The sequence below is a fragment of the Magnolia sinica genome, chromosome 10 (assembly GCF_029962835.1).
Source record: "Magnolia sinica isolate HGM2019 chromosome 10, MsV1, whole genome shotgun sequence".
Classification (NCBI taxonomy): domain Eukaryota; kingdom Viridiplantae; phylum Streptophyta; class Magnoliopsida; order Magnoliales; family Magnoliaceae; genus Magnolia; species Magnolia sinica.
Window position 1 is genome coordinate 20507133 of NC_080582.1, and position 16390 is coordinate 20523522.

Here is a 16390-nt window from a genome sequence, read left to right on the forward strand (position 1 = left end):
ACAAAAGATTTTTTTTTTTTTTTAAAGGATTGCAAATCAATTATCTATATTGAATCAAAGCACCTTTCATATGCTCAGGTTCCTTATATACCCACAAAATTTAACAAATAAGGTTGATTCAGAAGAAGAAAAAGAAGAAGAACAAGAATATATATATATATATATATATATATATATATATATATATATATATATATATATATATATATATATATAGCACTACTAGATCCTGAGGTACAATTAAGTTAATTTTCGCTTAGTTAAGGGGAAAAACAGTGAGAATTCGTCTATAATTGGCTTCCAAAACAAACCTGCTTGTCTTCCGTTAAGCCTCCAATATATGCCCATTTTGCATTGTCAAAAAGGACACGCAGGCGTAGAGAAATAACAAAAGACCACACATCTATAGACCTTTGCCAGGCATTATAGTCATCCTTGGCCCAGCTGAAACCTTCGTCCGAAGGAAGAACTTTTACCGCATCAGTAAATGGAAACTCCTTAGAGTATGTGGCCTTCTGAGACTTAACTACTGCTCCATTTGTATTTTTTTTAACCAGACTTGCTCCATTAACAACTGGCTTTGAACCATTCACCGTCTCTCCTTTAGTGCGGGAAGTTGTCCTGCTTTTTGATAATTCCTTTGTGGATATCATTTTGGAAGCTTTTCCATTAGTACCTAATCTCTCAAACTCAGTCTGTGCGCCATCCACCCAGAACCTTAAATATCTCTTAGCTGCTGGGAAGTCATACGCATAGCTCTCTCCCCTCGGAAGTTTCTGACTAGAAATGGATTGAGAGAAACTGAGATCATCCATTCCTCTTCCTAGATCCATCAAGTCAATATTGTGGCGATAGCAGCCATGTGAAGCCAGTACCGCCATAAATATCCAAAGGCCTGGAATTCAAGACACAGCAAGTTGATATTGAAGTACAGAAAACAAAAGCCTGGATAACATCATCTGAAGAAACAAAAAAAAAAAAACAACGGAAATTCACTTCAGCTATGAGGCCATGAAGCCCAACTACTATTAATTGCAAAATACAGAAACAGACCCATTAGCCAAATATAAGAAACGGAAGTAACAAATCCTAAATCTTCAAGAAGCAACAAATAGCTTCTATTGTTCCAAGATGACAAAAAGATTTCTGCAAAATACAGTTCAGGACCACGTTTAGAGAGGCCCCCGCCATCAAAGACTGAAACTATAAGAGAGGGATTTGCTCCGCCCACACATGTATAAGGCAGCCCATCTACACACCCCCACATGCACCAGTGTGGCACAAGGGTAAAGGATCCAACCATTCATCAGGTATATGATGTGCAGATGATCTACACACCCCCAAGTTTTTTTCTCAGCTGCATATTTATTTCTTAAACAGTGGCCCTCATGATAAGTGGAAGGGCCTGACTTTTGGCCCAGGATATCTAAATAGTAGAACCTGCACAATGGATGGATTAGATCTCGGTCTATGTAAGATGCTGGTACACATGGTAGTGGTACATAAGCTACCTTATGCACATGAGTGGGCTTAGCAAACCTCTATCAACAAAACAGGAAACATCGATACTCTGCGTTGCAAGTCAAACAAGAATCACTTGAGATGGAAGAAGCCATCAGATGCAGGAATTGCCATACCCAGTTTTCCAAAGAAATATAGATCAGAAATTCACAAAAAGGAAATAAATAAATAAAAATCAGAATACTCAATCTACAGATCAAGCCAACTAATTAATCAGAAAACAAAAATATGGAAGCCCCCCAATATGGAAAAAAAAAAAAACCAGAGACTTCTGACAAAAAAATGGAAATTGCTAACTGGCATACACAGAATTCCTAAGTCCGCAGAAACCTCAATCTGCAGCAAGGGGCACATGAACTTAGCTGAAGAGCACTGAGAACACATGTTCTAAAGTAATATTCACAACCAAAGATATACAAAGTGAAGATATAAATCCCGTCTCAAGAATCCAGACAGATATGAACCCCATAGCAAAACTACAAACAGCATCCTTTATATAGTTAGCCACCAAGATCATAACAAAGGTGGAATAATAAAATCAAGCAGAATCTATAACTACTCAACCTTATACAGTGAACACAGTGAGTGTAACCATGACAACTTCCACATGTAAATTTCAAGTAAGAATACACAGTCATCAAGGAAAACGAAGAGCATTAGTACAACGATCTTGCCTCATTGAGTTCCACTTCCATGAAGAACTGAGTATGCATCTCCATTGTACAAATGGACCACTTGTAGAAGTGTGAAAGCTCATCATAGGGGCAGCACGCTCACCTCTCACTTTTGCACTTTTCCTAATGGTGCAAAGAGGTGGTGTGGTACTGACTCAAGTATGATGATGTGTTTGACTTGGAGTTGCCACTAGCCAATGAAACCCAGAATTTATGGCAGGCTAGACACCGTAGAATCACTTATGAGCTGAGGAATCGTAGACTCCCCAATTCAGGTGACTAATGCAATTGATCTACGGTTAGAGATTCTGAGTAAGGGCTTCGGTGACAGAAAAGGAAAGGGTTAGGCACCCTTTTTCCATCAGCACAACCATGCAGTTTTTACTTTATGGGATTTTGGGGTTTTTTGAGGATTTGACTAAGTTCTAAAATATCTACATCTAGGATTGGACTGCGAAGACCAAGCGCTCCACATCAATCTAATGGACCAAAGTAGGAAAAAGAGAAAAAAAAAAAAGTAGTAAATATGTGTGAATAAATGAATGTGCAAAATGCAAATACAAGCTCGGATAAGATGTGAGAAGCAAGAGAGGAAACTAGATACTCTTTTAACCAAGAGATGACTGGGTATCCCCAATTCCAACCCTACTCGTGGACTTTCGAACTTCTTTCTCTTTTCTCCTCTTTTCCCTCAGGATTTTTCCAACCTTCCAGCCCCGAGAATGAAGCCTTCTTTCCTCTCAAAACACTTCTTTTCTCTCCAAAACACTCTCCCAATCACCTAAAAACCCTTCTTCTTGGAAATTCTCCCGCCTCCTCAAATGAGAGGAACAAGCCAAATTATATAGACTAGACCTATGGGAATCAGATTCCCGCTGGTGGCTTACGTGGCTTGTTTTGCATTTTTCAAGACATTTTCAGGCGATACAAGTTGTCTAATTGCTAAGTAGACTTTTTATGCGCCAATGGGAATTGGATTTTTACCGGTCCTTTTTGCATATTTTCCAAGGTATTCTTGTCATATTAGTAATCCAGATATCAGCTCAGCTCTGGTGGGAATCGAATTCCCACCGGTGCCCTTTCCTTTATTTCAGCACTTGGTTGGTATTGGGAGGTCATGGGGATGCCCTCCGTCCAACCCGTTTAGTTTTGCGATGTCTCTCCAGGTCGATCAGAGCCCTGATTTCGAAGTTTGACCTGAATCTCGTTAAGTAGTCTCTCTCATCCTAGGTGGGATGTCTGCAAGAAGTTATCAAGAACATAATTTGTTGCCCATCATCAGATGGGTATGTAATGATCAGAATAGTGCCTGGAAAATAGACGGTTTCTAGAAAGTTGAGCAGGTGGTGAGCAAAGGTCCACATTCACCTTAATTTTGGCTTATGGCACATCCATTCGATGGCCAACTAGATCATTTATCCTAGACTCCTGGTTGTCATAAGCAATAGCCGACATAGGATGGAATGCATGTGCCACATAGCAGCATTCCTAAGAATAATCAAATAAAAATACACAAATACATGACCAAAATTGATAACAAGAAAAATTTTAAAACATCTTTTGACCATTGGAGACGTGCAATTGTAGAGTTATATTTTATGTAGATTAATATAGAATAGAAAAGAAGAAGAAAAAGATGAAGAAAAAGTGCTGTAGACAAGAATAGAGAATAGGGTAACAGGTCCCCCTCTCTCTTTTATATTTAAGTGATAAAAACCAAAAATACCCAATGTACCCCTAAGAATTAAGACATAGGACTAAGCACATAAATAAGACCAAATACCAAGACTAAGTGGGCCGTAGAGTTGTATGACCCACACTCATGTTCGTTAACACTCCCCCTCAAGCTGGAGCATAGAATTGCCCATGTCGAGCTTGGAATAGATGTGAGTAGACTGATTGTGATGAAAAGCCTTAGTGAACACATCAACAAATTGATCTTGAGACCTGACATATGGAATAGAAAGTTCTCCATTGGAGACTACCTTATGTATAGAGTGACAACCGACTTCAATATACTTGATTTTCTCATGATAGATTGGATCATTTGCATTATGGGGGGCCACTTGATTATCATAAAATTACGGCATTGGTCGGTTCACTGCGCAAGCCATTTCCTACAACTACTTCTTGATCCACACGAGCTCACACGTGATATAAGCCATCGCCCTATATTCTACTTCAACGCTAGATCGGGTTATAACACTCTATAGTTTACTCTTCCACATAACTCAATTTCCTCACACAAACGTGCAGTACCCGGTAGTAGATTACCTATCTGAAATTACGCAGTTATCTAACACAATACCATGACAAGCAGAAGCTTAGGAAGCTTAAAATTATGGCTAAGTCCTAGAGGGGGGGTGAATAGGACTACTTAGAATTATTTACCAATAAACACAAATTAAGTCACAAGACTAATTGGGTCCAAGATCATGGACTATAAAAGACAACTAAATGTGCAAAGAGTCTATGATGTGAGATAAGAAAATACCAATTGTTTGTGCTCTAATCTAAGTACCTGGCATACAACCTATTCCATGCATTCATATAACATAAACAAATCATTCACAAGCATAAATACAATCGCATTCACATAAATAATCGCAAACACAAGAATGTGTAGTGGTTCAGCTAAATGTCTACTCCACTCCTGACTGACGCACTCAAACTCAAGCGTGCCTGATTTCACTATCACAATGGTTTTCAATAGGTTCACCACAAACCTTTGCGGTCCTACGCAAGGACTTACATGTACGTACTCGTGTTGGTGGCGATCCTACACAAGGACTTACACATACACACCCGTGTTGGTAGCTCCCTCAGAGACTTCAACAGTTTTCTATAGGCTCATCAATAACGTACATGCACGCACACGTGTCGATGGCTCCCTCGGAGACTTACAAAGTTTTCTATAGGCTTACCAAGAACCAGTGTTCGAAATATTGATACTATCGGCCGATATTATCAGTATCGCAACCCAGTGATACGAAACCCTTCGAAAGATACTAAAAATTTGAAAAAAAAAATTGCAAAATACTTTATATGGATCGATATATTGATAAATATCGCATAATATCACCAAATATCAATCGATATCGTGCGATATCAATGATACATCAGGGACGTTGGTACAGTACAGCATCATTATTCGAAAAAACACAAAAAGAGAGAGAGAGAGAAGAAAAAACGAAAACTTTTAACAAGTAGATTTCAATACCTGTAGAGGAGATCACCCTAATCAGAAGCTATATTTGAAGGGTCATTCGAATCGCAGCAACAAAATCTCTGATTTAGGAGAGATTTGGGCGAAATCCGTTGAAATTCAGAGAAATCGCGAAATCCAGAGAAATTCTCAACGAAATCCGGAGAAATTCTTGGCGAAATTCGAAGAAAACCTCGGCCAAATGATAGATTTGGTAGAGATTTTAGGGTTCCGGAACCCTCTCTCCTTCGAAAAAAAGGGCTCTGAGCCCTTATTAAGAGATGCGGATGGGCTGGTGTACCGCACACCACCGACCTGGATGATGTGTTGACGTCACCAAGTTCTGTGGGTCCCATCATGAGGTATATTTTATATCCAAACCGTTCGTCCATTTGGCGAGCTCGTCGTAAGGCTTGATCCAAAAAATAAGAAAGATCCAAAGATCAAGTGGACCACACTGAAATAGGCAATGGGAGATTGAACGTCTACCATTGAAAACCTTTTGAGGGTCACAAAAGTTTTGGATCGATGTGATATTTGTTTTTCCTCTTCATCCAGGTCTGTGTGACCTCATGAACAGGTTGGATGGAAAATAAACATTATGGTGGGCCCCACAAATGTTTTTACTGTGAGAATCATTATCCCACTGATATTTATGGTGTGGTCCACTTGAGCTTTGGATATGACTCATTTTTGAGCTCATGATCTAAAATGATCTCTCCAAATGGATGAACGGTGTGGATATAATAAATACATTATTGTGGAGCCCATGTAACTTTGTTCTCCTTTGAACTATTTGTATAACTAGAGCTCGACAAGCGTCAGCGCTCATCTTCGCATGAAACGTACCGACACTAGCCAGGTCACTGGTGCATGGTACACCAGCCAATCCACACTGTCCATTCATTTTCATATGTTATTTTAGGGCATGAGCCCAAGAAGGAGACAGATGTAAGGCTCAAGTGTACCACACCACAGAAACCGTGGTGGCAATAATGTCCATCATTAAAGCTTCTTAGGGCCCACCGTGGTGTTTATTTTCCATCCAATCCATTCATAAGGTTTGACAAACCTGGATGGGAAAACATAAATATTAACTTGATCCAAAAAATTTGTAGCTCCAAAAACGTTTACTGTTGGTCATTCGATGACCACTATTTTGTGTGGTGTGGTCCACCACATATTTGGATCTGCCTTATTTTTTGGCCCATGCCCACCATTGAAAACTTTCTAACATTCACTATGACCATCCAACTTGTTGATAAGTTCACACGGACTTGGATGAAAGGAAAAAACAAATATCAACTTGATCCAAAAAAATATTTGTGGCCCACAATTTTTAATGGTCAATAACCACTATTTTGTGTGGAGTGGTCCACATCTACCTAAAATTTGTATCTGTCTCATTTTTTAGCCCAACCCATAAAATCAGGTTGCAAAATAAATGGATGATGCCGATATGTCGTGCATGCATCGAGGTGGGCCCTATTGTTTTCGATGGTAGCATTAATTGATCAAAGCCATTTGCGGTGGTAGCATCAATTCCAATTGTTTTCACTTGCATAGTCCACATAAGTTTGAATGAAGGGAAAAAACAATTATCAGCTTGATCCAAAACTCTTGTGGCCCACTAATGGTCAATCACCATTGTTTCTTATGGTATGGTCCCCCTGATTATTAGATCTACTTCATTTTTGGGCTAATGTCCTAAAATGATATGAAAAAACGGATGGACAGGGTAGATATTGAATTCACACATCATTGATAGGTATGTTTTCTAATTTCTACTATATCTTTTGCTTTTAAATGCATTAGTTATGTTTTCATACATATCTTTATACATTTATAAATGTTATGTATCATATTTGAATATAGTTACCTTTATTCAATCAGATAACGCATAACTTAGGACTCTATACAAAGGAAAATTATTATGTGCACTTTTTTTTTTTTTGAGATTTTATGATTTAAAAGTGTGTATTAGGGTCTTTTTAAATAATCCCTAAAGTTTCATAAAAAAATTCAACCATTGTGCCAATGTTTCCCCATATTTCCCAAAAAGTGCGATAAACTACGCGATACAAACGATATATACCTTGCGATAACCGATACGTATCTGTATCGCAAGGTTGCGATACATTGCGCGATAACGATATTTCGAACACTGCCAAGAATCTCCTCACACACCATGTACACTCCTGCCAGAGGCTCCCTCGGAGACTTACAAGGTTTTCTATATGCTTACCAAGAACCTATGTGATCCTACACAAGGACCTACATACACACCAACTATGTACACTCCTACTGGAGGCTCCCTCGGAGACTTACAAGGTTTTCTATAGGCTTACCAAGAACCTATGTGATCTTACACAAGGACCTACATACACTCCTGCTGGAGACGATCTTACACAAGGACTTACATACACTCGCATCAAAAGCGGTCCTACACAAGGACTTGATTTGAGTTTGGGTTTCAAACTCAATGGACTCTAATTAAACTCTTACAAGTTATGGATGAGCCCCGTTGATGGCGTCTTCTTGAGATGTTCAATCAATCTTGATGCAGCTTCTCATTTTCTCCCCCGATCTTGATGCGAATCTTCTTCAGCTCCAACGATCAGCTACCTTGCAATGATGTACCTATGAGGATGCCGAGATAATGGGAAAGTAGTGGAATCTCCTACAACTAATATGATAGTCAGTTCCAAATGGAGATTCACCTAAATGGGCATTCCAGAGGATGATTAACAAAGGATTTACCTATTAGATTTGTGTCTAATTTATAGAGAATGCTAGAGAATATGTAAATCTTCAAATGGAGCTTGGAATGCTCATTTGAGTGATGAATCACAAGGAGATGACTTGTATCTCTTTGGGATAGAGCCTAGGAGTAATGGGAAAGAGTGGAATACACCAAGACTTCTAAATCACCAAAAATCATCTTCTTTGCAACGGTCCGAGTGCCACTTTTATAGAGAAAAGGCACCAATGGATGTATAACGGCTAGTTGTTCAATTGGAACAAATACAATTCGGTTCAACAGAAAATAGTCGAGTAGAGTCTAGAATGTTGCTGGACAAACTTGGCCAATTTCGGTCGGACCGAATTGTAATTTCAGTCGGACCGAATTGAGCCGAAGATTCCTAGGTCAGACAAAAAATACTCTAATTTATCCTATTGGCTTGCTAGACTATTTCGGCCAATTTCAGTTGAACCGAACATGATTCAGGTCGAATCAAAAATCCCTAGAATACCTCTAAAGCCTAGATGAACTTGTTCAAGTTAATTCCTAAGGCTTGGATGATCTTAACAAGTGTTTTCCTATACAAAAATGGACCACCTAGAGGTTGGTTGTTTTGGAACTAAAGGGGGTCTAGGGCTAGGATAACCAAGGCACCTCAATTTACTTGTGTCTTCAAGCCTTGATGTTGCAAGTCTTCAAGTATTCGGTTGTCTTCGTCTTCTAATGAGGGTTCAACCGACTCAAGACACACTAGCACACGTCATTGACAAACCGAGGCACTTACACTATCAGTTAGAGAGCTTACCCAATCTGCATCGGAATACCCTATGACTTGAAGAAGTTTATTCCTTGTGTACAAAATTCTTTGGCCTAGAGCTCCCTTAAGATACCGTAGAATCCAAACAACTTCATCCATGTGAGGCACCCTTGGAGAGCTCATGAACTAGCTGACCATGCTCACTACATATGATATATCTGGCTTGATAATAGTCAGATGATAAGCTTTCCGAGCAATCTTCTATACCTTCCTTGGTCTTTAACCACATCTCCTTGATCACCATCTAGTTTATTATTCAAATCCATTAATGTATCGACTAGCTTAGTACCAAGAAGGCATGTCTCTATAAGCAAATCCAAAAAAAAATCTTTCATTGAGACGGATTAATTGCTCATTTGATTTGGAAACTTCTATACAAAGAAAGTATCAAAGATGACCTAGATCTTTTGTTTCGAAAGTGACTTTGAAGATACATACCTCAATCTCCCTATTGTCACTCCCTGCAACCACAATATCATCAACGTAAACAACTAATACAATCAGGCCGGAGATGCCTCTTTGCATGAACACATAATGATTCGCATGATTTTAAATAGAACCATAGTTCAGTACAATCTTACTAAACTTATCGAATCATGCACACAGTGACTACTTCAACCCATAAATTTCCTTTCTTAATTTACACACCTAATATGACTCCCCTTGAGCAACGAATCAAGGTGGTTGCTCTAGTCCATATAGACCTCCTCTATGAGATCACCATGAAGAAAGACATTTTTATATGAAGCTGAAAGAAGGGGGCATCCATGATTGAAAACCACTAATAGAATAACGTGAATAAAATTCATCTTGGCAACTAAAGATAAGTTTCAGAATAATCAGCATTGACTATCTGAAACTCTAAATATATCCATTTGCAACCAAGCACACCTCTAATTGTTCAACTGTACTATCAGGTTGAAATTGAATGGTATACACCCACCGACGACCAATAGTATGTTTATAAGCAAGAAGACCGGTTAGCTCCCAAGTGTTATTTTGATAAAGTGCAGCCATTTTGTCTTCCATCGCCGACTTCCACCCCTTGTGTAACAAGGCTTCCTGCTATGACTTGGGAACACAATGAGATGACAAAAATAGGGCAAAACTATAGAAAATAGAAGATAAGCACTGAAAGGAAACATATTTGGAGATAAGAAGGTCGATACACGCACGCTTACCTTTCCTGAAAGCAATAAAAACATCAGACGAACTAGGAAATATAGAAAGTGGAGCTAGATTAATAGGCTCAAAAGAAGATATGTTGGATGGCACATCATGATTGGTCGTATTATCTTCCCATATTCATTATGAGTAGACTTTAAGATAAGGCACAACAGGGAGTGACAAACCAGTGGAAGCAGGTGATTGAATAGCGTCTTCTCCAACAGGAACAAGCACAGACACTGATGATGAGCCTTCTAAGTCAAAAGATTTACATGCTTCTAAGAAGAATGGAGTAGACTAAAAAAAAAAAAAGACAACATCCGCACACATAAATTGTCTTTGAAATGAAGGATTGTAACATCTATAACCTCTTTGGTTCTAGTATACCCAAGAAAAATGCATTTAATTGCTCTAAGATCTAATTATAATGGCTCGACTCTATCTAATGAACAAAGCATACATCCAAAAACCTTGGAAGGCAAAGAAAACAATGGAATATCTAGAAATAAAACCGCATGAATTGATTGACCCATTAAAATAGTTGAGTATATTCAACTTATCAGAAAGCATGTTGTTAGAATTGCATCACTCCAAAAACTTTTAGGGACATCCATATGAGTCAATAAAGTGTGTGTCACCTCAAGCAAGTGATTATGTTTTCCTTCTGCAACATTGTTTTGTTGTGAAGTATGTGCACATAATGTTTGATGCAAGATACCATTCTTAAAGAAATACAAGCTGGAGGACTTGGGCACATGAACTCCTTAGCATTATCTGAACTAAACCTCCTTAGCATTATCCAAATGAAATATAGACACCATTGGATTAAGCTAACTTTGTACTTCCATATGAAAGGTCTTAAAAATATAGAATAATTCATATTTGTCTTTCATTAAATAAAGCCAAGACATTCTTGAACAAATCTTCAACAAATGTAACAAAATACTAAATACTTAAACCCTAACCTATTGGAGACTTTAATCGATCCCCAAACACCAGAATAAACCAAAGAAAAAGGAATTAAGCTACACTTTTCCACATGTGATGGAAAAGTAACTCAATGATGTATACTCAACTCACACACTTCACACTCTAAAACCAACATCGACAACATGGAAGAAAAAACACTTTTAAGAGTCTTCAAGGATAGACTATTGAGATGGCAATAGCAAAGTCAATGGTAAGGAGAGATGTTCTTATGTGCTATTGCGCCAACTACTTCATGATCAAGATAATACAGCCCCATCATGTACATGTCCTCCACCAATCTTCTTCCTTCATCTTTAGATCCTAGAAAACATGGTGTGAAGGATAGGAGATCGTAGAGCAGATATGAGATGTGGTAAGTTTACTAACAGACATAAGGCTTAAAGATAATTTAGGAAGATAAAGAACAATGATAACGAAAGAGAAGAACTTGGATTAACAATACCCATTCCACACACTTTGGACTGGGTACCATCAGTCGAAGTGACAGATGAACTCGTTGACACTATCAGCAGAGGGAAAAGCATCAGACTCATCTATCATAAGGTTAGATGCTCCAAAATCAATGACCCATGGACTAGAAGACTTTGACCCAAAACATAACATACCTAATTTCACGAATGTGGCTATGGGAGTGGGAATAGCAGCATATACATGCAGGTTCTTCGATAACTTGGAATATTCATCTTGGGGAAGCATGACCATCTCTCCAAACATATATGGTTGTTGAGTTGTAGAGGTAGAACTCGCAAAATAAGGCCTATTGCTCTCTCCAATAAACGATGTTTGAGTATCCCAGGTTGGCTTCTTGTGGAGATCCCAACACTTCTCAACAAAGTGATTTATAAGCCCACAACAAGTGCACTTCCCAGGTCCATGACCTCATCCCACTTTACCACGACCACCTTAATTGCCTCTACCACCACGACTGTCACCTTTACCTCGTCCAATAAATGAGGCCAAAGCAGAGCTATCATTAACTCCACTCGTAGAGCTAAGGGATACATGTTGGAGGCAAGTACACACTTCATTTAAAGATGGCACATCCTTGCCACCGAAGATCTGCACAAGTAAGGGCTCATATTCAAGTTTTAAACCAGAAAAGAACTTAGCCACACAAAACTCCTCATGTTGTTGACGTTGCTTTTCCAGATCACTAGTGAGAGGTTAATACACATTCAGTTCCTCCCATATATTTAAGTTCTGAATAATATTCACAAGAGACTTATCTCCTTATTAGAATGAGAAAATCTCTTCAAACAACTAGTACATAGGAAAGATGTTTTTGTCAGACAAATACATCTCAAACCTCCTTTTCAGTACAAAAAACAATACATTAGCACTTACAGATGTTTCCATACTATTCCATAACCATGTCACAATCTGAGCATTCTCATGGATCCACTGATCATATATGTTATCTCTCTCATCTGACATCTCCATGGTCAAACACCTTTGGCCGCAAAAAACATTTGAATGGATTTAAACCATGGGAGATAATTTGCTACATTTAATTTTACAGAGATTATTTGGACCCCTACGATTTGATGAATTTATAAATCCATATTTTGGATCACTTTTCATCTCCGTTAGAATAAAGGGTTGAGATGAATCCAAAATGCTTGCACGAATATGGGTTGACCTTTCACGACAAGAGAACACTCCACTTGCACGCTTTACACGATGTGCACACCACACTTGACAAGAACAATCAGCCCACACGGCTGCATGTTCCAACCGAACATGAGGTGATGATCACAAACATGGCATCCGATGATAATAATCAGCCCACACATCCATACGTTCCAACTGAATACAAGAGAGGTGATGATCACGAACACGGCATTCACCCTTTCACATGTAGACCATTACACAAGCCCAGCACGCAAAAAGAAAAGAAGAAACCATAGGTTTCTTAAAGAGCTTTCAGCATAAGATAGATAAGAAGGACAAAGAAGAAAAGAAAGAGGAGCGTTTATGAGATGGAAGAACAGAATATGGATAAGATCATATGTAAATATGATATCATACCATATAGATTAATATAGAAGAGAAAAGAAGAAGAAATAGAGGAAGAAAATGTGTTGTCAAGAAGAGTAGAGAATGGGTTAAAGCGCAGTAGTTGCCAAAATATACAGGCTAGATCAATGCTTTATCATCCTAGATGCTGAGGTAAAGTACACTCAATTCCAGAGGAGCTTCGTAGACAGCTTCACTTTCTTGTCGCTTCTTTCTGGCGACACTCTTCTAGCGACTGCTTGCTTGATGGGAGCTGTATGAGTGGTAACGCTGTCTCATATATTAAGTGATAAAAACTAAAAATACCCAAAGTACCCCTAAACATTAAGAAATAAGACTAAACGCATAAACAAGACCAAACACCAAGACAGGATAGGCTGTACAGGTGTACGGTCCACACTCATGTTCAGTAACAATTTGCATAAAAAAGCATGGGTATTTCACTATAAGGACCTTCAACAATGAACTCTAAAAATAAGATGGGCCACAGACCAAAGGTGAAGAAAATCAAACTATGATAACCATCAGAATAATGGCCTGCAAATGGCAAGTTAACACAATGCTGAGAAAACAGTAGCGACAGATCACATTCGACAAGCCAACCTCAAACCCAAGCAGTAGGATCATGCAACCACTAAACCTTTTTGGGTCTATGGCCCATCCACTTCATGGCCAACCAAATCAACAGTCCCAATCCCCATAAGCATTTGCCAGATGTAGGGCAGGGTCTGCAGGGACGTTATGCATCACAATAGCATTCTCAAGAAACTATAGCGAGAATGCGGTAGGTAACCGAAGTTGATGACAACTGACAAGAGGAAGAAATACCCAACACGTTATTACTATTAAAAATGTCCAATAATTGGGTTATAATTACAGAACAAACAACAACAAATTCACTTTAAGAATATTCAAAAATGGATTCTACAACTCAAGACTGAGAAAAAAAATTAACAAAACAATGAAATGAACTTACAGACAACAAATTGATATCTCTTTGAAAGCTAACTATAAATTTCCTAGAATCCTCAACCTGCAACGAGGGAAAGAGAAAAAAAAAAAAAAAAGAGGAGAAGAATCAATCAGATCAACAAATTAGCAACTTCTTCAACTATTCAGTAGAAGCTCATGATCAGTGTACATCCAGTAAGATTTAGTAAATGGCATCAATCCTACTAACCATTTACTGGTGCACTTTGGCAATGGAACTCAACCATCCAATAAGTAGACGATTTCTTGGATGAGCATTATCATCATCTAAGCCTTACCCTAACTAATTGGGGTCAGCTACATGAATCCCTTTCCGCCATTCCACTCTATCAAGGGCCATAACTTCAGTTAGACGAAAGGTCATCAAGTCTTTTCTTACTACCTCCACATACATCCTTTTGGGCCTTCCCCTTGCCCTTTCAAAACCTTCAAGTTGCAAACACTCCTAACCGGCGCAGTTCTTGGTCTCCGTCACACATAAACAAACCATCTAAGTCTACTTTCCCTCATCTTATTACTTATTGCTGCTACTCATAAGTTCCCTCAAATGCATTCATTTCTAATCCTCCTCCTCATATTTGCACCTCTAGATGAGCCACAGCCCAAACATTTCACTGATACAAAGTCGAGAACAGTTTAGATCAATGGTCCACAAAAAATTCTATAAATTGAGTGGTAGGAAACAACCAAAAGCTCCAAATTTTTCAATTTGCCCATCCATGAGGCAGACTATCATTTGGATGGTCCAGATTGTTCGACAGAATCAGCAATCTAATCAGTAATAGGATTGATTCATTTGAACATTGTATCCAGCCTCAATCCTAGAATGAATACTCAAATAGAGGATATCCAGTTATATCACAGCATGATCCAAAAAAAAAAAAAAACTTTTCAAATATCGTACTGGAAAAAACAAGAAAAAACCTTCAATAATGTCACTTAAATGCTTCCTTTCAAAAATAGAAGCAAAAGAAAAGAAAATTCACTTCTCTGCTAAATTCATTTCTTGGCAGTTCATTTTGTAAATTCAACTGCAAAAATGGAAAAACCACTCTGATGCTGACTTAGCATTAGAAGAGGACGGAACCTGCATATTCGTTGGAAGTACTAATTTGTAACATATGATTGTCAAATCTATTTTCAATCAGAACTGACCAACCGATGCCACCTCAACAACCATAAACCGTCAAAAACAACAACGACCGAGCCACAGATTTTTTTATTTTTATTTTCTAACATTTCATAGCCCTCAGGAAACAGGCAATTCAAAGGATAATAATGAACTTCTAATCAGCATAACTTTTGGACTATGATTCATTGCCATTCAGCTCTAATCAAGGAATTTTATGTACAATTAAACTAAAATTTCACTCGACGCATACACAATCCACCAAGAAAGAAGCGATTTCTCTATTGAATTCATTGCAAATTCAATTGCCAGTCGAATTGCTTAAAACGCGAACTGAAATTTCTCGGCGAATTCAACTGGAAAGAATATTGAGAAAAAGCTTCAATCGAGTAACTTACAAGCTTCTGAATTTTTTTGAAATTATTCAATCAAACTACTTCCAAAGGAAATAGAAAAACGATACAGCTTCAATTTCTTCGAATCTTCTTCAACTGCAAACGCTGGAATGAGTGAAATGCACGGAATTTCTAGGGTTCTCTCTCTCTTCTTCTGCAGTAAGGTGCGACAATAAATAGGAATTGGATTTTCAGGGGAATAAAAAAGGAGGAGAAAGATGTGAGGGAGAGGTGGAATGAGAGAGGAGTGATGCTACTGTGCACACGTGGCGCACGGGTTTGGGAGTAGGCGCCAATCTTCAACGACAAACAGCAATTACGCGCGCGAATCCTGGGGACGAGCTTACTCCAGCGCGAACAAAAATAGTCTACAGCACCTGTTTACGCGCGGACGCGGATTAGCTACTGACAGGTTAAGTAGCGAGTCAGCTACTGAATTGACGTCACCAAGTTCTGTGGGCCCCACTATGATGTATGTGTTGTATCCACACTGTCCATCCATTTTTAGATATCAGTTTAGGTCATGGACCAAAGAATGATCAAGATAAAAATCTGTAGTGGACCCCACCACAGAAAACAATGGAGAGAGTGATTCCCACCGTTGAAACTATCCTAAGGCCCACCATAATTTTTATTTGAAATCCAACCTGTTCAAAAGTTAAAAAATACATGAAATAATGAAAAACACAAATATCAGCTTGATCTAAAACTTTTGTGGCCCACGGAAGTTTTTAATGGTAAGC

General features: G+C 38.5%; 1 protein-coding gene across 2 annotated transcripts in view; it reads right to left on the bottom strand.

Annotated features, from left to right (window-relative positions):
• Positions 1-15847, bottom strand: part of LOC131258139 (protein ACTIVITY OF BC1 COMPLEX KINASE 7, chloroplastic) — a 137726-nt gene extending 121879 nt beyond the window's left edge. Inside the window, exons 1-3 of one of the 2 annotated variants that reach the window (XM_058259248.1) lie at positions 15690-15847; positions 14110-14166; positions 312-895 (exon numbers count right to left, since the gene is read on the bottom strand). In XM_058259248.1, the coding sequence (XP_058115231.1) occupies positions 312-881 (570 nt within the window). In that variant the 5' untranslated portion in view covers positions 882-895; positions 14110-14166; positions 15690-15847. Of the gene's footprint in view, positions 1-311; positions 896-14109; positions 14167-15650 lie in introns of both variants that reach the window. The other variant, XM_058259249.1, reaches the window with a different exon arrangement.
• Positions 15848-16390: the final 543 nt, after the last annotated feature.